Source organism: Aethalodelphis obliquidens, unplaced genomic scaffold, assembly GCF_003676395.1.
Source record: "Aethalodelphis obliquidens isolate GAN/ISIS:26980383/991018 unplaced genomic scaffold, ASM367639v1 scaffold3, whole genome shotgun sequence".
In the NCBI taxonomy this organism is placed as follows: domain Eukaryota; kingdom Metazoa; phylum Chordata; class Mammalia; order Artiodactyla; family Delphinidae; genus Aethalodelphis; species Aethalodelphis obliquidens.
In genome coordinates, this window is record NW_020837947.1 from 28,739,792 (window position 1) to 28,764,477 (window position 24,686).

General features: G+C 39.5%; 2 protein-coding genes across 4 annotated transcripts in view; one reads left to right on the forward strand and one right to left on the reverse strand.

The window, feature by feature from the left end:
* The window catches only part of SLC2A12 (solute carrier family 2 member 12), a 56,799-nt gene extending 44,256 nt beyond the window's left edge, over positions 1-12,543 (forward strand). The window contains exon 5 of the mRNA XM_027086024.1: positions 10,644-12,543. Coding sequence (XP_026941825.1) covers positions 10,644-10,797 — 154 coding nt within the window. The 3' untranslated portion in view covers positions 10,798-12,543. The remainder of the gene's footprint in view (positions 1-10,643) is intronic.
* Positions 12,544-14,589: 2,046 nt separating this feature from the next.
* The window catches only part of TBPL1 (TATA-box binding protein like 1), a 29,746-nt gene continuing 19,649 nt past the window's right edge, over positions 14,590-24,686 (reverse strand). For 2 of the 3 annotated variants that reach the window (XM_027086034.1, XM_027086051.1), the window contains 6 exons: positions 20,787-20,965; positions 19,203-19,285; positions 18,973-19,036; positions 17,340-17,443; positions 17,153-17,247; positions 14,590-15,125 (listed from right to left, as the gene is read on the reverse strand). In XM_027086034.1, coding sequence (XP_026941835.1) covers positions 15,046-15,125; positions 17,153-17,247; positions 17,340-17,443; positions 18,973-19,036; positions 19,203-19,285; positions 20,787-20,921 — 561 coding nt within the window. In that variant the 5' untranslated portion in view covers positions 20,922-20,965 and the 3' untranslated portion in view covers positions 14,590-15,045. Of the gene's footprint in view, positions 15,126-17,152; positions 17,248-17,339; positions 17,444-18,972; positions 19,037-19,202; positions 19,286-20,786; positions 23,124-24,686 lie in introns of those variants that run through there. The other variant, XM_027086043.1, reaches the window with a different exon arrangement.

Below are 24,686 nucleotides of genomic sequence, written 5' to 3' on the forward strand. Positions count from 1 at the left end.
TGTATGATGGCTACAGAAATTGTGGGCATAGTGGTTCTTCAGCTTTTGTCTGAAGGAAGGGTAAACCTGATAGGGGAATTGATGGTAGGTATGTGTACACATATATAGACCGAGCTCTTAATCCTGGCTTATTAGTATTATATAATTTTTTTTATTATTATTAGGGTATGAAGTAAGTAGGAGTATGGATGTTTTTTACTTTGTACCTTATATACTTTAAAATGGTTTACAGGGAATTCCCTGGCGGTCCAGTGGTTAGGACTTGGCACTCTCACTGTCAGGGCCCGGGTTCAATACCTGGTCAGGGAACTAAGATCTCACAAGCCGAGAGGGGTGGCCAAAAAAAAAAAAAAGGTTTACATTTTAAAGACATTTCATTTTAGTAAGCAGAAAAACTTTTCTCTTAACTCAAGGTAAATGTCAACTGTAGGGATAATTTTTGATGCTGATAGGGCCCTATTTTGAAAGCCTTCAATGAAAATGAAAAGTATTCATTTACAAAGAGAAATATAATTGTCAGGAAAGCCGGCTATCTCCTCGGCCTGGCCAGAGCATTGCCTGGCTCTATTCAAGTTGAAGTCAAATAATTGGATTTCTTGGAGAGCACAGAAACTGAACGACAATTAATTACACATACATGATTCAAATAACTAACAGCCTCAGACCTTGATAACGCAGTGCCTTCATCTGTAAACTGTAACATGAGAGTTATCTTTGAAGAGTTAACCCTATAGCCTTATGCCTTAAGGGCCAATGCAAATCCTCATCTTCAAAGCCTTGAGTAACCCTAGCCCTGATAGTATTCCTTTCACCAGGATCATCAATATTTTCTAATCCCACTTTTTTTTTTTTTTTTGGTCATGCCACAGGGCATGCAGGATCTTAGTTTCCTGACCAGGGATCGAACCTGTGCCCCTTGCAGTGGACATGGGGAGCCCTAACCACTGGACTGCCAGGGAATTCCCCCCATTTTCTTTTTATATTGCCTTAGCTAAAACTCCAGTGATTTCACTTCCTTCATTAAGTAGGTTATAAAGTTTTGGCATCTGGGAATGGTCTTGGCCCATTACCTTTCATATGTAACCTCTACAGTGCCTAGCTTGAAATTGATTCCTAGCAGATGATTAAAAAGTAGCCACTGTTCAGTTGGATACCTTGTGGTCAATCCAATGCTGAATTCACTGTGTGTGGGGATTAGATTAGGGGTAACAATATAAACCACAACAAGTTTTCATCTGTGGATCACAGACGAGATTTAATCTTATGATCTAACAATCTGTGCAACAGCAAGAGGTATGTGTTCAGAAAAGGGAGACATATGGCCTGCACCATAGCACTCCCTGCTCGCAACTTCAGAGATTATTCATTCAACTCATTGTTGATTATCTACTATGGAGTAGACACTGTATTAGGAAAGGACTGAAAATATAGGAGACAAAGAACCCATAGCTCCTTTATTTGGAGAGGCAGACCAGAAAACAGACCACTGCAATACACTGTGCTGGCAAGTGCGAAGGAAGGGCATATGTACTGGGGTAGAGAATGCCTTTAGCAATAAAGGTTTGTTACAATTCTTGTGAGCAGTACTAACTAAAAAATTGAAGCAGGGAGAAAGCAGTAATGAATTCATTGAACGAAACTAAGAATCACTCCTCATTGCCCTCTTTTTTAAAAAGTCTAACTTGAAGGCAGAATGTACTCAACGAATTAAGGTTAAGAAACTTTTAGATATTTTTTTTAATATGGGGTTGTCAGAATGGATCAAATTTCAAACCAAATGAAAATTTGAAGACAAAACTTAAGCCAATCTTTCCACCCAGTAGGCCTCCAGAATAAGACATTCCGTAAGAACATAGTGATCTGGGTGTCTAAAACTCAACAAAACATATTCATTCATTCAGAATTCGGGGTGGGGAAGAAATCTGTCTAAATTAACAAAACTCTGCATTATGAAATGTTTTTGAATTACTCAAACTTAAATCCAGACCCTCTCCAAGAAAGTTTTAAATTGCAAATTAGGAGAGATCCAAAAGCCCGAGTACTACCCACCCCTAGACAGATTCCACAAGTACCAGGAGGTTGGTGTAGAAGAACAAATAGAGATAAGGGCACAGGTGCGAACTGTGAAAGACGAGGTGGCGAAACAATTCTGCATTTCAAATTCATTTCTAGGAGGAGCAAGCAGCAGTGTCTACCAGAGATGCATTTTTGTGGGGAAAGCCCAGTACCTGAGGGCAGAAAGGAAACAGTTGCCTTCAGAAATCTTGGCTAACTCCGATTTCTGCAACATCAAAGAGCCTGGGACATGCCTTAGCTTGAAGCAGTAGGTTGGCAAATGCCTTAAAAATGAAAATGTAAGCAGCCTGAATGATATAAATTGACCAAAGTTATGTATGAAGTATGTGTGTTAAACGAGGTTCCCTGGAGGGAAATGGCAGAGGCAAAAATAGAAATAAAATACATAATGGTATTGAAAAGTGATCGAACTAGCTAAGTGAACGTGGGGGTGGTGGAAAGCCCCCGGGGACTTGTGAGGACACGAAAGTTGAAGTGAACTCGAAGATGGAGGACGGCTACTGCCGAGCTAAGGGAGTCTTCATGAACTTCGGAGTTAATGAAACAATTAATCAACTTTTGTCCCCAGGGAAAGAGAGTCCAGATGTGTATGTCCCAATGATTTTCTAAGCAGCAAGAAAGGAAACTATTTATAATATCAAATTAACTTCAAATTTGGTACTCCATACCGCTTGATATTTTCCTTTCTCATATTTGGAGTTGGCTTCTTTTCCTTCTATTTCTACAAGGCTGAGAAAACAAATATTCTTCCAAAGTTGTTAAGTTTCTTGTAAGATAAACAATGACTCAGTGGAGAGGTCAGAAAAGATTTCAGCAATAATGTAATTTGAAAGGATTTCATTTTGAACTTGTGCCCTGCCAGCTACAAGCACAAACACAAAATGGGACATTTGCCATATGTGCTGTTTCAGCTGTGACTTTCATTCTTTTCCCCAGTTTAAGTGGAAACAATTAGAGAAAACTAACAAGTTAATGTTTTGTAAATATTTTAGTTCTGAGACTTAGGTTATTTTTCACTTTTAGCAGCTCATTTTATGTGGTCATTCCTTCATTCACTCACCCAAATTCATTTATTCGCTAAATACTTACTGAGCACCTGTTCCGTGCCACGCACTGTTCTAGGTGCTATAACATTAATCAGTGAGCAAAAATGCCATGAGAATTAAGATAGTAAGTGTGTGTGTGTGTGGGTACTTTTGTTTTTTGGGGTTTTTGTTTCGTTGTACATTTTTATTAGAGTAGTTGATTTACAATGTTGTGTTAGTGTTTGCTGTACAGCAAAGTGAATCAGTTATACATATACATATATCCACTCTTTTTTAGATTCTTTTCTCATATAGATCATTACAGAGTATTGAGTAGAGTTCCCTGTGCTATACAGTAGGCCCATATTAGTTATCTATTTTATGTATAGTAGTGCAACACTTGTTATTTTCTATTTTTTTTTTTTTTTTTTTTTGGTAGTGGCCAACCTAATGGCTTGAGGTGGTATCTTATTGTAGGGGGTACTTTATTTATTTATTTGTTTATTTATTTATGGCTGCGTTGGGTCTTTGTTACTGTGCGTGGGCTTTCTCTAGTTGCCGCGAGTGGGGGCTACTCTTCATTGCAGTGTGTGGGCTTCTCATTGCGGTGGCTTCTCGTTGCGGAGCACAGGCTCTAGGCATGCAGGCTTCAGTAGTTGTGGCACGCGGGCTCAGTAGTTGTGGCTCACAGGCTCTAGAGCGCAGGCTCAGTAGGGCTTAGTTGCTCCGCGGCATGTGGGATCTTCCCGAACCAGGGCTTGAACCCATGTCCCCTGCACTGGCAGGCGGATTCTTAACCACTGCGCCACCAGGGAAGCCCAGGGGGGTACTTTTGATTGGTGATCTGAGAGAGAACATTTAAGATAAAATCTGAGTAGTAATGAAGAACCAACCCTGCAAAGGTAGGGGGAAGGAGAATTCAGGCAGAGAACAGCTAGTGCAAAGACTAAATCAGAAACACACTGGACCTGTTCCAGGGACCAAAAGATGCTCAGGAGGCTGCGATCTTTGAGATCCAGTGGGTAAGTTGGTGGAGACTGACGTGTGGGGCTTTAGAGACTGAGTTTGGATTTCATTCTAAGTGCAATGGGAAGCTACTAAAGTATTTTCAGCAGGGGAGTGACGTGACCTCATTTACTTTAAGGAGTGCCAAGCCAGCGTCTGCAGGCACACAGCTGAACATGGCTGAGAAAGCACACGAGCACAGGGCTGGGGCCCAGGTTCAATCATCCTGACTGACCTCAAGAGGCCCCCTCCATGCTACCTGGCAATCACCCATGTCCCTTGTCCATGAACTGTCTCTCCTAGACAACTGCTCAATGCCAGCCTCTCTCTGGAAACCTCCCACCTCCTTAGCCGTCCTCACTCCCGCCAACAGCCTTGCTCCTGACTTCACGGAAGAAATGAACACAATCAGAAAGGGAACTTCCTTACCCTTCCACCTCAACCCACACATCAGTATTTGCATCCAAATATACCACCATCCCTCTGGGTTCTATCTTTTAACTCATTCCTATGTGAAGCCAACCACTTCATGTCCTCTGCCCTTCCCTTCTCCAGAACATTCCCCAACAGTCCTCCCTGATCACCCCTGCACCATCCATACCTTCCCTCTCTCCTAGATCTCTATGTCACATCAGCAGAGCAACCTTGTGTGATTTTTTTCCTCAGCTTAAAAAAAAAGATCTTTTGATCCCATTTTCCTCCCTAGGTTTTGCTCTTGTATCATATTTTTAATTAGATTTATCTATTTTTATTTATTCATTTTTGGCTGTGTTGGGTCTTCGTTGCTGCTCACGGGCTTTCTCTAGTTGCAGAGAGCGGAGGCTACTCTTGGTTGCCGTGTGCGGGCTTTCTCATTGCAGTGCTTCTCTTGTTGCGGAGCATGGGCTCTAGGCACACGGGCTTCAGTAGTCGTGGCATGTGGGCTCAGCAGTTGTGGCTCGCAGGCTCTAGAGCTCAGGCTCAGCAGTTGTGGCGCACAGGTTTAGTTGCTCCGTGGCGTGTGGGATCTTCCTGGACGAGGGATCGAACTTGTGTCCCCTGCACTGGCAGGCGGATTCTTAACCACTGTGCCACCAGGGAAGTCCTGCTCTGCTATCATTTATTTTCACCTGTATTCTTTGCCATCATTTATAGCAGAGTTCTTTCAGAGTTGTCTCTATTCACTGTCAGCAATTCCTCTCTTCCTATTCTCTCATGAACCTGCTCTGATGAGACTTTTATGGCCATTACTCTACTGTCATTGCTCCTTTTAACATCCTGGTTACCTCCATGTTGCTAAACCCCGTGATCAGTTCTCATCCATTGTCTTAATAGCTCATGCGGTGACCATCCCCAGCACTGACTGGGGTGAGCACGCCCTCCTTCCCAAAATACTTGCTTCACTGCCTTCAGGGACCGGTCTCCTGGTTGTCTCCTACCAGTCACGCCTCCTCAGCATCCTCTGCTGGTTCCATCTCATCTTTCGCTGTCTTAAAGTTGGTGTGCCCTAGGGCTTCGTCCTCTGACCCCTCCTCTATCCCCTCACTGGCTCATTGATCTCAAAGTTATGGTCTTTACACCATCCATATGCCACTGAATCCAACATTTACATCTCCAGCTTCAATATCTCTCCTGAACACAAGGCTTGTCTATTCAACTGTTTGCTCTCCAACTCTTTTCAAATGTCTAACAAATATTACAAACATGATCTGAATTGAACCCCAATATTCCCCAAACCTACTCCACTCACAGACTTTTCCACCTCAGTTGATGTCAACCTTATCCTTCTACTTGCTCTGGTCACAAACCTTGGCGTCTCCCCTGACTCTTTCCCTCCCACCCCATGTTCAATCTTTCAGAAAACAGTGTTGGCTCTAATTTAAAAATAGATCCAGGTATTTCCCTGGAAGCGCAGTGGTTAAGAATCCACCTGCCAATGCAGGGGACACGGGTTCGAGCCCTGGTCTGGGAAGATCCCACATGCCTCGGAGCAACTAAGCCCTGTGCCACAACTACTGAGCCTGTGCTCTAGAGCTTGTGAGCCACAACTACTGAGCCCCTGTGCTGCAACTACGGAAGCCCGTGTGCCTAGAGCCCGTGCTCTGCAACAAGAGCAGCCACTGCAATAAGAAGCCTGCACACCACAACGAAGAGCAGCCCCCGCTTGCTGCAACTAGAGAAAGCCTGCACGCAGCAATGAAGACCCAACGCAGCCAGAAATAAATAAATTAAATAAATAAATGTATTTAAAAAAAATATAGATCCAGAGCCTGCCACCTGCACTGCCCCTCCCTTGATCTGAGTCACCGTGCTCTCTCCTGAGTTACTGTAGTAACCACCTGCCTGGTCCTGTTTTCAGCCTCCATCCCCTCTGATCTGTTTTCAGCACAGCAGCCAGTGATCCCTTTAAATATGATCAAGCTATTCCTTTGCTCAAATCCTCCAGCGGCTTTGATGGCCCGTACAGTCTACATATCCTTCTACTCTCCCCCTCTTTCACTCTCATCAGCTGCACTGGCCATTTTGCTGCATCCCAAACACACCACGCAATGCTCAAGACTCAGGGTCTCTGCCCTGGTTTCCTCTGTCTAGAGTTCCCTTCCCTTAGATATCCACTTGTCTCACCACTTTATCTCCTTCTGAATTGTCCTGTTACCCTATTTAAAATCACAATCATGTCCCAACTCTGCATCCACTCTCTTTTTTCCGTTTTTCCCCCAAAGCTGGTACCTTCTATATTTCACTTCGTTTCTTGTCTATCTCCTCTCACTCCATTAAGTTCCTTGAGGGCAGGGAATTTTGTATACTTTGTTCACTGTTGTTTCCCAGCACCTGGAATAATTTCTTCGCATATAATTGAAGCTCATTATTGAAAATGAATAAATTAATGAATTAACTGGATATAGGAGTAAGGCAATGAAGTAGTCAGGGTGGTACCTAAATTTTTAGCTTGCGAAACTGCATGGACGGTAACACAGGGGAGCCCTTTCAGAACTAGGTTTCAGGGCTGGAAGGATTGCAGAGGCGTCCATTAGACATCAGATGGATATAGCACTGGTTGGCAGCTGGATATGTTAAGTATGAAATTCTGGAGACACTCAGAGTCAGGGTCAGATTCGGGTAAGTGGTATTTAGGTTATGGAACCAGATGAGATCATCTAGTCAGAGAGCAGAGAGGAGAATGAGGTGCAGGACCAAGCCCTGGATTACACCAACACATAGAGAACAGGCAGAGAGTGAGTATCGAAAGGACTGAAAAGGAGCCAACGGTGAGGCTGGAGAGGAGCCAGGAGAATATGGTATCACTGAAGCCAAGAGGAGTGTTGTCAGAAGGAGGGACTGGATGATGCTGGGAAGGGGAGCAAACAGGATGATCATAACCTCGACTGTCTTTACCCATTGCTGCTCCTTTCACAAGCATCCCTCTCACCCTCGGCCCACTCTGCGTTTCAGCTCACTCTCTCAAGCACCTACCAGGACTGGGAATCCACTGAAGAGTCATCACCCGTGTCCTCACTTCCTTTCTTACCTTCCTTAGATCCCATGTACCACTCCTCCCTCTAGCCTGCCCTCTCTCCCTCCATTCAGGCAAACCTTAATTCTGATTAAGCCAATTCTTAGCTTGTTTTATCCCTGCGTCCAAGGAACTTGGCTTGAGATACACCCAACTATACTGACAAGTCCAGTTTTAAATTGATGAACATAAGTCTCAAGTAGGTCTTCAGGAATGTCCTGCAACCTACCACATGGCCCTGGTCAGTTGATTTTCCTACTGTCCAAGATGGTGGCCTCACACCCTGTCCCCTCTCAAGCCTCCAGCACTCCCTCCCACTTCCTCACTCTCTGCTGATGGTCTTGGGTTTTTAGTTCACTGAGAAAACGGAAAGAAAGAGCCCACTTCATCCTGCACACCGTCTATTCAACTACCTACATCTATGCCCACCTTCTCTCTCTCAGTGCAAAAGCCAATTCTTTCATTTGTCTTGAGCATGTCATCAATTTCCCCCTTCTATGGGATTATCATCACACACACACACACACAGAGCTGCAGTACTCCCCATCCTAAACAACATACCTCCCTAGACCTCAAATCTCAAATTCCCCACCCGGTACCCACTCACTCCCTGCCCACTTTTCAGTTCCAGAGCGCTCTGTTGTCTCCAGGTCCTCACCTCTCATTCTTTCTTGAACTTACTGCTCTCAGGCTTTCTTTCCTGCTTTCTGACTCCCCAGGCTACTCACGACTTCTGCCGAGTTACCAAACCTCAGGGTCAGTTCCCGTGTCATGTACCTCAGGGTCAGTTCCCGTGTCATGTGACTTTCCAGCAACACGTGCCCAGGCCCTCATGCTCCCTATCTTTAAACATTTTTTTTTTCCACTTGTCTTCTGGAGTATTAGTTTCCTGGTTTTCCTCCTACCTCATTAGTCATTCCTTGGTCTCTGCTGCTTCCCCTTCCTCCCTCCCTCCCTTCAAATACCATAACGCCCAGGGCTCAATCCTTAGATCTCCATCTACACTCACTTCTTGGATATATTCCCGTGGCTTTACCAGCCATCCATAAGTTGATGACTTCCAAATGATTATGTCTAGTCTCGGACCTTTTACCTGATTTTCGAATTCCGAAATCCAACTGTCCACTTGACATCTGTGGTTGGAACATCCAACAGGCATCTCTAATCTGACAGAACTCTTGATTTCCAGTCCCCTTGATCACCCAGTCACATTTCCTCCACGGGTTTTCTGCTTGGGGGGAACTTCTGAGGCCAGAGGCTTAGGGTTCATCCACGCTACTCCTTTCACCCCACAGCTAATATCAGTAAGTCTTGTTAGCTGTTAACAAAACATATGAATATACACTTTCCACCAGTACTGTAATGAATCCAAGCCAGCATCTTTTATTTGGACTTACTCACCTCCAAACTAGTCTTCCTCTTTCAACTCCCGCGCTCTGCACGCTATCCTCCATGCAGCAGTTAGATGGATCTTTTATTTATTTTTTGTAATAAACATTTATTATTTCACACAGTGTCTGCGGGTCTGGAGTTTAGGAGTGGTTTAGCAGGACGGCTCTGGTCCTGGAAGTTGCAATCTAGCTGTTGGTCAAGGCTGCAATCATCTGAGGACTTTACTGAGGCTCAGGGATTAAATTTTTTAAAAAAATATTTATTTGGTTTTGCCGGGTCTTGGTTGGGGCAGGCAGGCTCCTCAGTTGTGGCATGAGAACTCTTAGTTGCAGCATGCATGTGGGATCTAGTTCCCTGATAGGGATCGAACCCGGGCCCCCTGCATGGGGAGCACGGAGTCTTATCCAGGTGCCACCAGTGAAGTCCCTCCCTAGATGGATCTTAAAAACGTCATTCCTCAGCTCAAAATCCCATGGTTCCTACTACATTTTGAATAAAATTCAAGCTTCTTAACTATGGCTGCTACCCTCCCCTCCGACCTCACGTGTCATTCAGGTACTCGTCATGCTCTAGCCATATTGGACTTTCCGCAACACAGCACTTAGCTGCAATCCTTCACATGGTTCCCTCCCTAACTTCACTCCAGTTTCTGATGAGATGTCACCTGATCTTTAGAGATGCCAGCAGTATGATACAGTCCCCCACACCCCAACTAAGTCATTCTTTTTCCCTTTCTTGGTTTACTTTTCTCCTTAGCACTCTTACTGCTTGAAATTATATGCTTACGTGCTTGGCTCCTGTTAAGGTGTAAGCTCCTTGAAAGCCAGACTCTTTATCTCCTCCATCCACAGCACCTGGCATGCTGTAGCCACTCGATGGACTGGTTAAATTATAGGACAGGATATTTGAAAGGGGAGAGACAGGTTCAAAGGTGTTTATTTATTTTATTCTTCTTCTTATTATTTTTTGCGGTACGCGGGCCCTCTCACTGCTGTGGCCTCTCCCGTTGCGGAGCACAGGCTCCGGATGCGCAGGCTCAGCGGCCCTGGCTCACGGGCCCAGCCGCTCCGCGGCATGAGGGATCTTCCCGGACCGGGTCACGAACCCGCGTCCCCTGCATCGGCAGGCAGACTCTCAACCACTGCGCCACCAGGGAAGCCCTCAAAGGTGTTTATTTAAATAAACATAAAATACTAGAGCATGTTTTTATGCTGATGGGAATAATGTTGCAGAAATGAATTTGTTAATGCAGGGGCGAGGGGATAATGCAGAAAGCAGAATATGTAGATATAAATATAGATAGGCATATTGGTAAGCAGAGTTTGAGAAAAGGGAAGAAATGAAAGAGGATCTGGGATGTAATCTTCAGTAGTTCTATGTAAGACTATCCTTGGAATCCTTCCCTGCAGACAGGAATGCCATGATTATGTTCTGAGAAGAAGGCACCCCACCTTACCCTTTGCATGAGGTTGATCAAAGGTCTGTGGTGCACTGAATTTCATGGCACGTGGAAACGCTGCAATAAACCTTGGTCTATTTTTGCAGAGCTAAAACATTAAAGCCCCAGGGTGATTTAAAAAATTATAGCCTGCATATTTTTAAATACTGTAAATTAAGAATGACATTTTCATTAGTGCCTCTTTCTCTTTCAGGAACTATGTGAAAAACAATATTTGTTTTATGAGTCATCACCAAGAGGAATTAGTGCCAAAACAGCTTCAAAAAAGAAAACCCCAAGATCAGTTCTTGGAGTCTAAAAAGCTACGGGGTAGGGGACAGCCAAGGCAGCTTTCTTCAGAGACCTAATGGCCTCAAAACCTTACAACTGTTGACACAGTATGAGAACATTTAGGGTGTCTTCCTACCAATACATATTGGCCACTCCCATGTTTTCTCTTCAGTATCACAGAGCTAGTTTAAAAGGGACACCCTGAAATTATAGAGACAATCTTTAATCTCTACCCGCCCAAAAGGAACCATGAAAGGTAGGTGAGGAACAAGGTCCCAAGTGATCCCTTTCTTACTCTGAGCAGAATACCAGGTTAAAAAATAATACCGGTTGGTTATCTTCCACCTTCACAGAGCAGCCTTTGAAAGACTATGAACTAGTGACGAGAATAACTTTTACCTTAAGGTTTGTATGCATAGAGGCCAGTTGCGGCTTTATCATTAAGACACAGAAGCTGTCTGAACATAAGCTTATGGTTTTTTGCCTACCTACCAAGACACTACCTGCACTGGGTCTTGTGTAAAAAAGAACCAGGACACAATGTGGACAACTGCAAACATGTTCTAGGTTAGGATAGGGTCCTGGTTAGGATTTTAGCGATCAATTTCTAATTACAGTTCAACAAGGATAAAGATTATACATCCTATTTTATGAATAATGAACTACAATGTAATTCAAAATATCCTTTTATGAATTTGGTATTAGTATTATAAAATATTAAGAGAAACAACTCTGCAATAGTTGAGAAAAATAAGCATTTTCCATCCATTTTAAAAAAATACGGCTAGAAAGGACAATTTCAAAATCCTGGGACCATATTTATTTAGAAGTAGCTGTTAGTAAAACACGAGAAAAGAAGTCAAGCCAGTAGGTTATTTATCCAAATCTGTCAGTAGTTAGGTCTGAGTTACTAGGTCAAGCTTACACAGTTCTCTCTTTGTAAAGCTTTCCTGATACCTTAACAGCGATCCATAGTTTCCTGTGATTCTTCGCACTCCTCAGGATCATCACTACCTCAGGTTATGGCCTACAGGCTATAGCTGATGCTGACTTTCAGATGCCTGCAAACATGATAAATGACATCCAAACATCGGGACAATTCCCTCAATATGGTCTTCTCTAGGATGAAACAGAGATCACCGACTGTACCAGAAACTTGGGTTTTCACCCACGCAACAATGGATTGCTCTCTTCTGTATTTCACCAGTTGAATTTTAAGACGTGGGGAGGCATTTTACCAATAGAATTTGGATACGATGATAGAAAATCTACAATAAAGAATCTCAAACCACTTATGCAGTAACCCATTAAATGACTAATATTATAAACCATGGGAGACACACACAAAAAGTACTGAACAACCTAACTTGAAAAAGAACACAAAAATATGATTAACCTGAAGAAAGGAGAATCCTAAGAGTCAAAAGCCCTTTTTATTCAGCTTGAAAATTTTCTATTGGCCCATAACAAACTGTCCCAGTTTGATATAAGGAAATATGATCCTCTGCATTCCCTTATAATGAAGTGATCTGACTACAACCTATGTAAGCAATAGTAAAACTGTATTATCAGGAACTCAGGAGAATGACTAAAAGTCCTGGTGCTGAAACATACTATCTAAATTTAAATTGGCAGGGGAAGTTATCAGGAAGGGAGATTTGCAGTCTTCGTTCTGCATGGTACATTTCATATGCAAGTTAGAACATGCCTCGTTCACTTGTTTTGGAAGAAGGGAAAGTGTGTTCTGTAGAGGATCAATTTAAGAAATTTATTATGAACCTTCAGTGCAATTATACGCTGAGATTAAAAAAGGTCAAGACAGGTAATCAATATGAATTTCTTTTTCTTTGCCAAGCATCACAGATTGTAAGATGTTTAACAAAATTGTTACACATTTCACTGTGCAGTTCAAACACTGTATACACTTTAGCTATCTCTTGGCTTAGCCATACATTGTAAATGGGCAGGAAACTGTTATAAACCTAGTAGGTTTATCACTGAGTGATTTCAACTTCAGTATCTTAAACACTGTCTTATATTTTTCTTTTATTATCCAGAATCTATAATGAAACAGTTCTGTTTTCAAACTAATTTTTACCCAATACGCACCCAATTAGAGCTTTTTGACTTTCAAAAATAAAAAGGGGGGAATACTTATAATTTATATGTATATATTCACAGTTTTTATTTATTAAAAAAATGTACAGCACTTGTGAAAAGCCAGAAGACATCAGACACACTCATTTCTTACCAGCTTTGTTAAGTATAGTGGGTCACCCATGACACTTTGCCAGGCGATACTCAAGCAAGCAGCCCTGAAACCAGACCCGGTCAGATTGTCTTTCTCCCTCTTTTCTGAGAAAGCATTTTGATGAGCTACTGATCTACATAGTTTTAAAGTCACTCGAATACTGAAAAATATTACAACAAACATCTGGATCTGCACCTTGGCTATATAATCGTGTTTCCCCCCCTTTTCGCTATTTCTTTTTTGTGAACACTGCCAAACAGGAGGTCACTTAATTACTGTTAATTAAATCTAAGTGGAAAACCTCAAATTTTTGAAACAGTCTGCTCAGAACCTATAACTTTCATTGAATTTTCTTCTGTATATTTTTTGAGGTTGCCTATCCCACTGGATCTCAAAATGAAGCAAATAAACACAAATGTAAAAAATGAGAAGTCTTAAAATCACAATTAAGTCTTTCCCAAGAAAGAAAATATAAAAGTTAGCCATTGGCCCCAACTTATGAGGGAGTGAGAGGCAGGGTAGGGGAAGGCATTGAGAAGAAAGAAGATAAAAATAAACATAAAAAATAATACATATTGTTCAGTGCAGCTTTCCAGATTTTAGAATATGGTAGGGAAAATGGAGGTTAAGATGTTCCAATTTTTCACAAAGGTTTCAAAACATTTTGGAAATTCAAGGTTTTAGTGGAAAACTGTGTTGTACTATTACCTCTATTAATTTTAACTGAGAAGCTAATATGACGCTCCACTCAGCTTTATTTCTAGGTAAAATCATTGTTAGTAATTGTTAGTAATTACATTGTTAGTAATACTAAACTCCTAAACACAAATGGCCAAGCACCACTGCAGCCTGATCCTATATTACCATTCCTGGGCCCATGGGTGAGCCAGAGAGCCACTGTTTCACAAATGCATATTTATTATAACTTTAAGAGGAGCAATCCCATATACTGAGTAGTCGCTCTTTAGCTTCACTAAATAAGACACAGCAAGGGGAAAGACTTATCTTGCAAAATGGCTTTCAAGTTCAAATTGAACTGTAGTATAATTAATTACACTGTGGCACAGAATCAGCTTTTGGGCACTTCTTGCTAAAACAGCACAATGTCTCAACTTCTGACAAGACTCTTAGTAAAGCCTTGAGTACCAACCTAAGATTTTTACCTTCCTCTAACCAGAGTTGAGTCTTTCCAGAATAACAAAGGTACATACGAGGTACAACCCATCACAGCTTCTTTCTTATATTCATCTTGTAGGTAAGAGTTTCTCTTTTTAAAACTACAACTTTATGACTTTTAAAAGATAGTTAACATTTTCTATCATGTTAAATTAGCAACATAAAACATTACGCTGAATTTATAAAGTTCTACTCCAGTTCCCTAGAATTTATATACATGTTTTTATTTCTAATCTGCAAGAAAAAAATTCCTATTTGATATTTGGTAACAGAGCATTAAAAGATACTATACACATGTGGCATATATATATTTACAAAATACACTTCAAAAAGAAGCCAACACACTTTAGCAAAAGTCTAAGCTTGCATAGATTAAAAAAAAAGAATTATGAATACAATTTTTGTTAAAATAGAAAATGGGGAATAGAATGGATATGAAGAGTGATCTTTTCCAAACTTTTATTTGTGCACATTCAATTGAAAAAGATAACTTTTACAGGTTCTTTGGTGCCCATATTCAGCATACAAAAATGTAAAAGACTATTCACAAATAAAACACATCAGCTCAAACTGGAAAAAAATAATGACAACAACAAAACACTTTAAGGTAGTGCACACTGTGACAGCTCTGCTCGTGGGGACATGAAATTACTGCGAAAATAAATAGAATGTCCTTTTGTAAAAGCAGCAATGTCATGTCTTGTAAACTTCCTTTTTATATTACAGCAAGGTTTGAAATAAAATCCAAAGGGACTGGAGCTTACACTGTAGCCGTGAATGAATAAAAGAGTCTATTTCCTCAATTACTGTTGGTCCAGTTTTCCTTTTGTTCTGAGTCCAATGTGCAGCAGGTTTTAAAAGGTGCTCAGTTTGGGATTCTAACCAATTACGTGATGACTTACAAAATTTCTTTCCTGCTTTCAAACACAAATGGGTATACCTGTTCCACAGCAGTAGCGACGGCCTTTACATTGGGCCCTGTAACAACACAGTGGAGGAAGGGGTGAGAAGAGGCAAAAGAGCACTAGGAAAAGCTGATTTCCCAGAATTACAAATAACCAAGTACTTTAGAATTTGTCAGGTTGTTTTAAAAAAAATCTACACTTACATAATTATACACACAGTCACAGCAAGAACCAAGAGAATAAGATTTTTTTATGGACAATTAAAGGGAATCAAACACAAAATGATGATATTCATCTTGTTTTAGGGCACCATTGTGAAAAGGGAGTATATAAAAAAACCACACAGACAATCACAAAGTACTATAATACGCTTATTAAAGGAAGGAGTAACAAGCGGGACTACACAGCTATTATGCTTTTGGTCACCGTAGCCTGGCTTTTGGTTAGGCTACGACTGAAGCTCACAGGAGTATCGAGGAACTGGGCAGAGCTAAACAAAGCTGCTACCAGAGCGCTGGGAAACCAGAGGGCCGTTATAAACTGCACGGTCTAAACATCCCCACAAATTTACTGCTATTTGGTACTCACATGTTTACTACTAATCTGGCCATTCACCCTTACAGCTTACTCTGCCCGTTAAAAAAAAGGCACCAGGGATGAGGTTATGTTATGTATTAATTAATCTATATAATGCTAGGACTTTAAAAATGTGTAGCCTTTCATCTAAATAGCTAAAAAAATATATAAAAAGGATAATGAAAAAATATTTTTATAAAACTTATTCTGAATAAATACGTTTTTTCTACTAACGTAAACTTACCTTTTGAAAGATCCTAAAAAACGTCCATATGCATCCACTGTGGACCCTTTGAAGGTACCGACCACGTCCTACCCTGGGCCGATCCTTCCTGACTCACCTCAGTCCCTCCACAGAGTAGAGCTTTGCCCATGGGAACCACTCAGTATATGTCCACTGAATTAACAGTTCATAGGGTATTCCAGAGGTTAATATGTAACGCATACTAATTAACCAGGTCAATGGTCTTCAGTTTGCTACTGTGTTGTTTAAATCTATTAACTTAATATATATTTTACATATGCATTATTTTCTTCCATACTTAGCAGGGACTTGTCAATAGATCTGGAGGCCTCTGTAAGGTCTGGGCTCCAAAGTGTAGAAACAGAGAGTCCAAAGAAGGAAAGAAATGGACTTGCTCCCCCATTTTTAAGATTCAGGCATGACTCTGGCAAGAGCCTGTAAGTCTCCAAGGAAGATGTGAAAATCCATGGCTGAATCAGAACTAAAGCTTTTTTGTTGAAGGCTTACAGGTGTCAATAATTTTTATTTTCCTCTAAGGATTGAAGGAATAAAAAGAAAATTCAAGGACACTACAGAAATTTTCCTTAACTCAGTTTTGCCAAAGGTTGGGTCTGACTCTCAAGTAATGTCTCTGAACAATTTATAACCATAGTACCATTAAAAAAATCATCCTGCATGCTAATACTACCGTTGGACATCTATGCCTACCTAGTATTCTGAAACTACCCCTTCCAAGTAATTAAAACAATTCAAAAGATATAACAAAATACACATAAAACATACCAAATAGGTACCAATTATATATGAATATTTTGCTCATGTAAAACCTCTATGAAGTTCATAGAATGGGTTTCTCTTGAATATTTTAAATGCAAGATGTCATAAACTTAAAAATCATATATAAAAATACATACTAGAATATTTTAAATTCCCAACTGAAAACTATCCAAATGCCCATGGAACAATATATTCACGTACTGGGTACTAAATAGCAGTAAGAATGGCTGATCTACAGCTACATGCAGCAATACAGATGAATCTCACTAGGGTTATGATGAAGACAAAGAAGACCGACACAAAATAGTATACGTAAGATTTCAAAATAGTATATAAAAGCAGGTTAAACTAATCTACTGTGTTAAAAGTGAGGAGACTGGTTCCCCTAGAAGGGCAGAAGTGGCTAAAAGGGACAAAGCAGACTTTATCTCTATTTTGGTACGGACACCTCTTATCTCATTCAATCCATAATTGACAAGCTTGGTTTCAATATCATAAAATACCTGTTACTGTGATACTTCCTGTTGAAAAAATCTGTAATGTAGCTCTTAGAGATTTTATCCGATAACACACAGCAGGATGAAGTTCAGGTTCGTAACTATGCAAAAAAAGCCAAAATTAATATAAATACTTATAGCCGGACAAGTAACTTCAAATTTGCTAGGTTATCTTGATTCTTCAAAGACCTACCTGGCATGAGGTCTATTGTTCTTTGTGAATTCTGGCAAACGTATTTCAAATGGCATGTTACATACTGCCAAAACGTTAACAACCTTAAAATCTGTAAATATTACCTTTAGGAGAGAAGTAAAATGAATGAATTATTTTGAAACAAACAAAAAAATCTGCTCATCATGGCAATCTTAATCATTGAATTGTAATCCTTAAATATAAGAACAAACAAGATAAACAAAAACATTTAAAGCATGGATTTAGTGTTTTAAGTTATCGGGGATTCCTTAATGCTATAATTAAAGGGGGGAAAAAGGCTCAAAAACTTCATTAAAAAAATAAACAATGCCTGAGATAACTGCATGATCAAAGCGCTACATCTGGGGTCTTCTGAATCTTATTTCAGTTTAATTTTTCAATACTTTAAACCCATTTAATATTTAATCTACTGGGATAAGAGGGAGAACAGTGAGGAAAAAATTAAAGCAGAGTCCTCCTTGAAGTGTCAGAATGCAAAGCCATCACTTAAAACTCAGAAAGTACTGGACACTGAGCTCCAAACGCCTGACTTTTTCTTATATGCAGTCAGGTAAGATGGCATTTCTGCGAGTTTAGTTAGATGTTTGTTTCTTTTGGGGGACAAAATGAGGAATAGTGTGATAGAATTGTGTTTTTAACTCACTGGGATTTCTCTCTACATTTCTAATATTATGCTAAGAAAAGAGGCTCCAAGGCTGAAAATAATGTCCTCTCAATATTAATAACTTCAGCCACTCCTACCAAGATTTTAATGGTTTTACCCTGTCATCTTTTCGACTGTCCCTAGTAAAACCACAAATCTGGATGAACTATCCTCCAGCTCAGTACCGGCACAAGGCAGTGGGAGAAAGTCACAAAACGTGCACAGTGGCCCCGCTGTCGATCATGGCTCTCTACCCTGCACTCCCATCCAGCACCAACACACCCATGTCCCCCCCGCACCTCAGTGCCTTCCTAGCACCTTCCACCTCAGAGGAGACTGAAGTCATCAGAGAGAAACTCAACCTCTCATCACCTCCCACCCAAATCCCAAACTGCCTAGGCCCACCTGTTCAGGAACCACAGCTCATCTTTTTCTTTCATTTACTCATCGTTTCCAGGTGACCTAGCAAGTCCAGGATATGTATTAATTTTATTCAAATGCATGACTCTACAAAATCACATTTGATAAGGCTGGCCTGCTAGTAACAGTCATTTTACAAGTGTGAGAGCCTGCTAACCAGTGTATACGTGTCAACAGGGTCCTGCAGCTCTCGCTCATCATCCTGATACAGCATTCTTGTGATGATCAAAAACAGAATTTTTTTTTTTGGTGAGAAGTGAAAAATGTAAAGAGTTGAAAAGGCAGTTAATCTGTAAGGAAACACGTCTCTCTCTCTCTCTATGGCGAAAGGATTTGGGAGAAAGCCAGGATTCCTGACAAATACCCACACGGGCAAGGTCTGCCACTAAATCTTTGTGTTGAAGGACGGTATTATACAATGTAGAAAAAGGTCAATCACAAGAGGACTTTCCGTGGAGATTTCTTTAGTCCGTTAAAAAAAAAAAATGCTAACTTTACAAAAGTAAATCCTTGAGTATCTGCAGCTCGGAGAGCTTTTGAAAACGTTACCTGAAATCCTAGTTTCTGGAGACTCCGGGCTAAACGTCTGGCACCAAATTTAGCTTCTTCTTCACTGTGGTTTGAAAGAAAGAAAAAGACGATCAGTTACACAGGAAATAAATTTTATACTGAGGAACACAACAAACTGTACACATGATTTTGTTTTTAAGTCTAGAAAAATGTCCTTCCCATGAGGGGAAAATTAAAAAATGAAAATTGAAAACCCAAGTAACATTTACCTTGTTGCTCCAGTGCAAATAATTTTTCCTGAGGACCAAATCGTAGCTGTAATTCTAGGCTTTCTAAGCTTCATTAATACTTTCTGCAAAAAAAGACAACCAGAACTCCAACAACCTGATTACACAGTAAGTGTTGATTTTCACACACGGTTCTACTCTATGTGGCCGTTTCATGTTTAAATACTATGCCAAGCTTACCCAAGACTGAAATAACTGTTCTCCAAATCACCCATTCTGAAACCAAGAACCATGCTGAACACAAAGAACGTATTAATCCAAAAGAACATTTAATCAATTAAAAATTCAAGGCCTGTATAAACCTCTCACTGTATACTTGAAATCAATGTACCCCCAGGATGTACACACTCCAACTCTCGTTCCACTCTGTTCACATAACTGGAATTTGCAATTTGCACACATCCTCAAACATGCCAAACTTGTCCATGCCTCAGGAGCTTTGCCTAGCTTACTTTCATCTGGAATATTCTTCCTTCAATGTTCTCCCTTCACTCAGGTCTCGTACCAGATGTCATCTCCACAGAGAGGCCTTCCCTGATCATTCCACCAAAGTACCCATCCCTTCACCCCTCCCTGATTTCTAACCCTGCTTTTCTCTGCTTCTTGGTGCCCGCCACTACTTTATACTGTATCTTACAGCTGAGATGCCCATTACATATTCAAGGTTGATGTGCAAATCCTGAATGCAGGAGGAATGCTGGAGCTGGAGATGTAATTTTAGATTCCTTAGAAACGAAAGGCACTTAAAGCTATGGGTTTAGAAGAAATTACCTACAGTGTGAGTATAAATAGGTCAAGGACTAAGGTCCAAGATAAAATGTGAATTTAAATTTTCACTGCAGCTTTTCATTTATGGCAGTATTTATTATATGGCCATTATGTATAAAAGAGATAAATGTTTACTGAATAAGTAACAAATATATGAATGAGACATTTCTTCTTAAAACTCTTGTTACATTTTTAGTTCCTTCTTTTCTCTGTCATATGCCATATTATCAAACTAGAAAGCTATTAAATCTGGGGAGACAAAATTTACCACAGATGCAAAATAAAATCTGAGCTAAAATACATTATAAAATTTCATACGTTAAGTGGCTGTGGCTGAGAAACACTGAGGTTATTCTACGTTTAACTGTCTTGCACTACCAGCTCGTCCATCAACTCAGTTTTCAGTTAACCTTCCTAGAAAAAAATGACTTCTCTACCATATGGCATGCTAAAGTTCCAACGCAGCATAAGCCTTTTCCTCTCTTTTTAGCAGATATATTTGCTCCTTTTTTAAAGTGAAGATGGCATTATTGATGAACCTGAAAACCTTTCATTGTGATTCACTGAAATCTTTAATTGAGTTTAATTCATCTTTACTTAGTTTCTAGCATGAAGAACTAATGAAAATTTATCAAGGTATACTGGCACCTGATTTTTAGAGCTTAAACAGAGCCTTCATACACATTCTTAATTTTTATAATAAATGTATAAGGTATTGTCATCATTGTTTACTTAGTATCTTCACAGCACTATAAAATTAGGGTAACATAGCACACACGACAAAATTCAGATACTCACTCCAACGTCACGCTTATAAATTACATTTGCTCCCTCCAAAGCAATCTTTCTTAAGTTCAAATGGCATCTTGTTCTAAAAACACAGACTACATTTGTAATTAGAATGTCCAGTGCAACATCACTGTCTGCATCCATTGGGGTAGTTTAAAAACTTAGCTTCCCACCACGAAGATCACATCCTGAGAAATAAAACAAAATAAGATAATTAAACTCAAATGTTTTGTTAATATATTGTTCACAAGTAATCTTGAAAACTAAAATGCAAGCAGTCGATCTCATTACTTATTGTTCAAATGGTACTCAAATCAAATCATATCCTTTCTTCTCCCACGAAAAATGTCACTTTTTAAAAGATAACATGTCATATAAAATCCTTCCAAATCTGGACCTAACTTTCATTCCTTAAAATTAATCAGTAACTTTTACACGCCAGGAGCTTGCCAGACGTAACTGCAGCAACTCGCCTTTACAACCACCATGCTCCAGGCATATTGCAGTTATGGCCATTCTCCGTTTACACCATGTTCAAGGGCTGGACTTTGTGGTCCCAATGTCCAACCATTAATGGTACTATAACCCACCTCATACAACCTGCAAGGGCTATAAAAAGAATGACCTACTTTTCCGCTATTTTGGGTAGAGCCATTGACTTAAGTTTAAAGAGGCAGCAATATTAATTATAACATTTATTAACAGACTTTTCTCACTTACTAGTCATTCATTCATTATTCACTTACTGAACACCTCCATCCACTGAGGATGCTGGAGGAAAAAAGGAATAAGGCAAGGTCTTTTGTCCTGAAGGAGCTCACAAACCTGTGTGTGTACGGGGGAGCTCTAACAGTTACTTAGCACAACAGCATTTTTATCAAGATCCCAATCTTCCAAAATATGTATCTTTTCAATTTGAATTTCTATAAACAAACAAGAAGAAGCCCTTGTTTTTACTAAGCACATGATCCATGTCCAGATAAAATATTCTCTGAGTTTCCACATCTTAAAAAATAAGTAATGGTAATTCAGCTTACCTACCCCACAAAGAGAAAATCAGAAAATAGTAACAATACTATTATAATTATCTTTACAATTCCTTGAAGCCACAATATGAAAATGAGCTAGGATTCTTTATACGGATTCAAGTTATTATATGACTAAGGATTCAAGTTATTATATGACTAAAAAATGAAGAAGCCAAGAGTCCAAATAAAAAAAATTCAGTTTTGTTTTCCTGCCTTTTAGTTTCTGATAGGACACAATGAGAAGTCAGACCGAAACTTTTAGCATCTCTATAGGATCATATAGCATTGAACTCTGTACTACTTGAAACTCAACGTCATTCTATTTTCTCAATCTTATATTCCCTTCAATCTGCTTATCTTTTTGTTTTTCTGTTCTTTGTGTATGTTTGAGCAACCTCATATGATTCTTATGCATAAGAGGCGGGGCAGGGGTGGCAGTGGAGTCTGAGGGATAGATATATAGGTGGACAGATTAATAAGCAGAGGACAGAAACAGTTATCAGTGGTGATCTTAAGTGCAGACTCCATGTTTGACGCACCACCGACTAAGTTCTCAGGACTTAGGCCAGTTATGCATTCTGTCTGTGTCTTGGTTTTCTCACCTGTGACATGGAATAGACAGTGCCTACCAGACAGTGTTATGGGAATTACATAAAATGTATGAAAAGTACTTAGCACATATACTTGGAAAATAATAACACAAAAATAACAGTGATTAGGGATAAAAATAAGCTCAAAGCCACAGGCAGAGCAGAGATTTCTTAGCATTACTTCCCACGATTACATCACAACCCAGATATCGAGCCACCTGCTATTTTCCTATTAAAAGTAGGAAATAACTGTGAGGTAGAGGCTCCTGGCTGCTCACCCCAACATCTATTAGGGTCACTCTGTACTGGTCAAAGAAATATAAAATAAATGGTTTTGTGTCTTTTGAGAAGTCTGCTTAGAGGGACCAAATTAACCAGCGAAGACCCTTTTGCCTTTCTGCTCTTCTTCATTCTTGCTGCATGGAGTCTGGACGTGAGAGCTGGAACTTAAGAAGCCATTTGGGATCATGAGATTATGAGATGAGTATGGAAGAATAGTAAGACAGAAGCAGCCCGAGTCCCTGATACTGTGAACCTCCTTACTAGCCCTGTACTTTCTAATTCTAGACTTTACAAATGTGAGAGAAAAATCAATTTCTATCTTAAGGCCCCATGGTGGACTTTAGTTATATGCAGCCTGACTGACACACATCCCATGATAAGAGGTCACAAAAAGCACTACTTAACAGAGAAATTACATATGAAGAAACGATGTCAAATTTACTGTTTCACATAGACTTTTTACAACAAACAGGCTAAAACAAATTGACTCAGATCTACTACTCTTGAGTATTAAACTGCTGAACTGTCTGGGAGAGAATACAAGGATAACATATAAGGTAAAAAATAAGTCAAGAAAGAAGGGGTAAAGCAAATCTTTGAGAATGCAAAGAAGCCTTAATTAATTTGCAATTAATTCAAAATTCATGATTGTTTCTATACATAAGCAACTTAAATTCTAAAAATGAAGTCATGGGCATAGATCATCATGTTAGGAATATTCATATTTATATGAGTAAGCTGTCAAACAGTCTCAGAAGATATATCATTGCTTTAATAGGTTTTAAATCAAGAATAAAATATGAAGAAGTCAGTACTTAAGGAAAAAAAAAAAGGCAAGGCATACTACATGAAAGATTCCACCTTTTTCAAGCAGTACCAAAAAAAAAAAAAAAGCCCATTTGCAGTTTATCTATCTTGTAAAACAAGAGTAGTACTAAATATTAACAAAGATTAACTTCTTAAAGCTAAAGCATTTCATATCACTTTTAAATAGGATAATTCAAATGGCAATCCAGTGAAAGAGACAAATCTCAACTTCTACAGAGCATCATACCCCTTTCAATTCTGAGTGAAGCTAAATCATTTATCAATGGGTAAGAAATTCTACCTGAGGAAACTTTATTGTCAGCATTAAAGAGGAATGAATTGATTACCTCTTAAAGTAGTTCAAAAGGCTTAGATTATTCCTAAAAATACACACACATAACTTTTTAAACACAGTTTAAACACACACACACACACACAACTATAAAAAACATGGGGACAATTAATTCCCACTAGGGAAGAAATATTCCAAATTGCTTGTAACTATTATGGTACCTACAGTTAAACATCTGGACCATTTATTTCACCTACTAAATTCTGAAAGTCAAAGACTACATCTTAAATGTTTGTACACACCCATGGCTCAGCAGCATATCTGGCACATAGTAAATGTTCTCTTACTATTTGGTGAATGAATGCTAGAAAATCCAACATTTCAATCTTCAATCTATATTAAATTTCTCATCCACCTAGAATTCCAAACTATTTCTGTTAATACTAGGCATGGAAAAACTTTTTAAAAACTAAAAGCAAGTCTGAAACTTTACTTCCAAAGGCACTCATTTTCATATAAATGAAGAAGAGCTAAGAGTCTTTTTCTTTCCCTTAATATAATATCCATGAAAATGCATATGTAGTACACTTTACTATATTGCTTGATGGTTTACACATAAAACTTTTTAAACTTGTTTGTACAGTTCCAAGGGAAATGTGTTTAAGTAACTCCACAAAAAAGAATAGTATTTTAGAGTGGCATTTAAACTTACAAAGCTGTTAAGCCTGCTGACACTATAACATGAAATACTTAAGATACATAAATGGCAAAAACGAACATCTATGTACCTACCACCCAGCTTAAAAAATAAAATTTACAATACAATTGATGTCTCCTCATGCACTTCTCCCAAATTACACGCTCGTTCCTTCCCTCTGGAGAAAATCTCTACTCTCGCTGAATTGTTTTA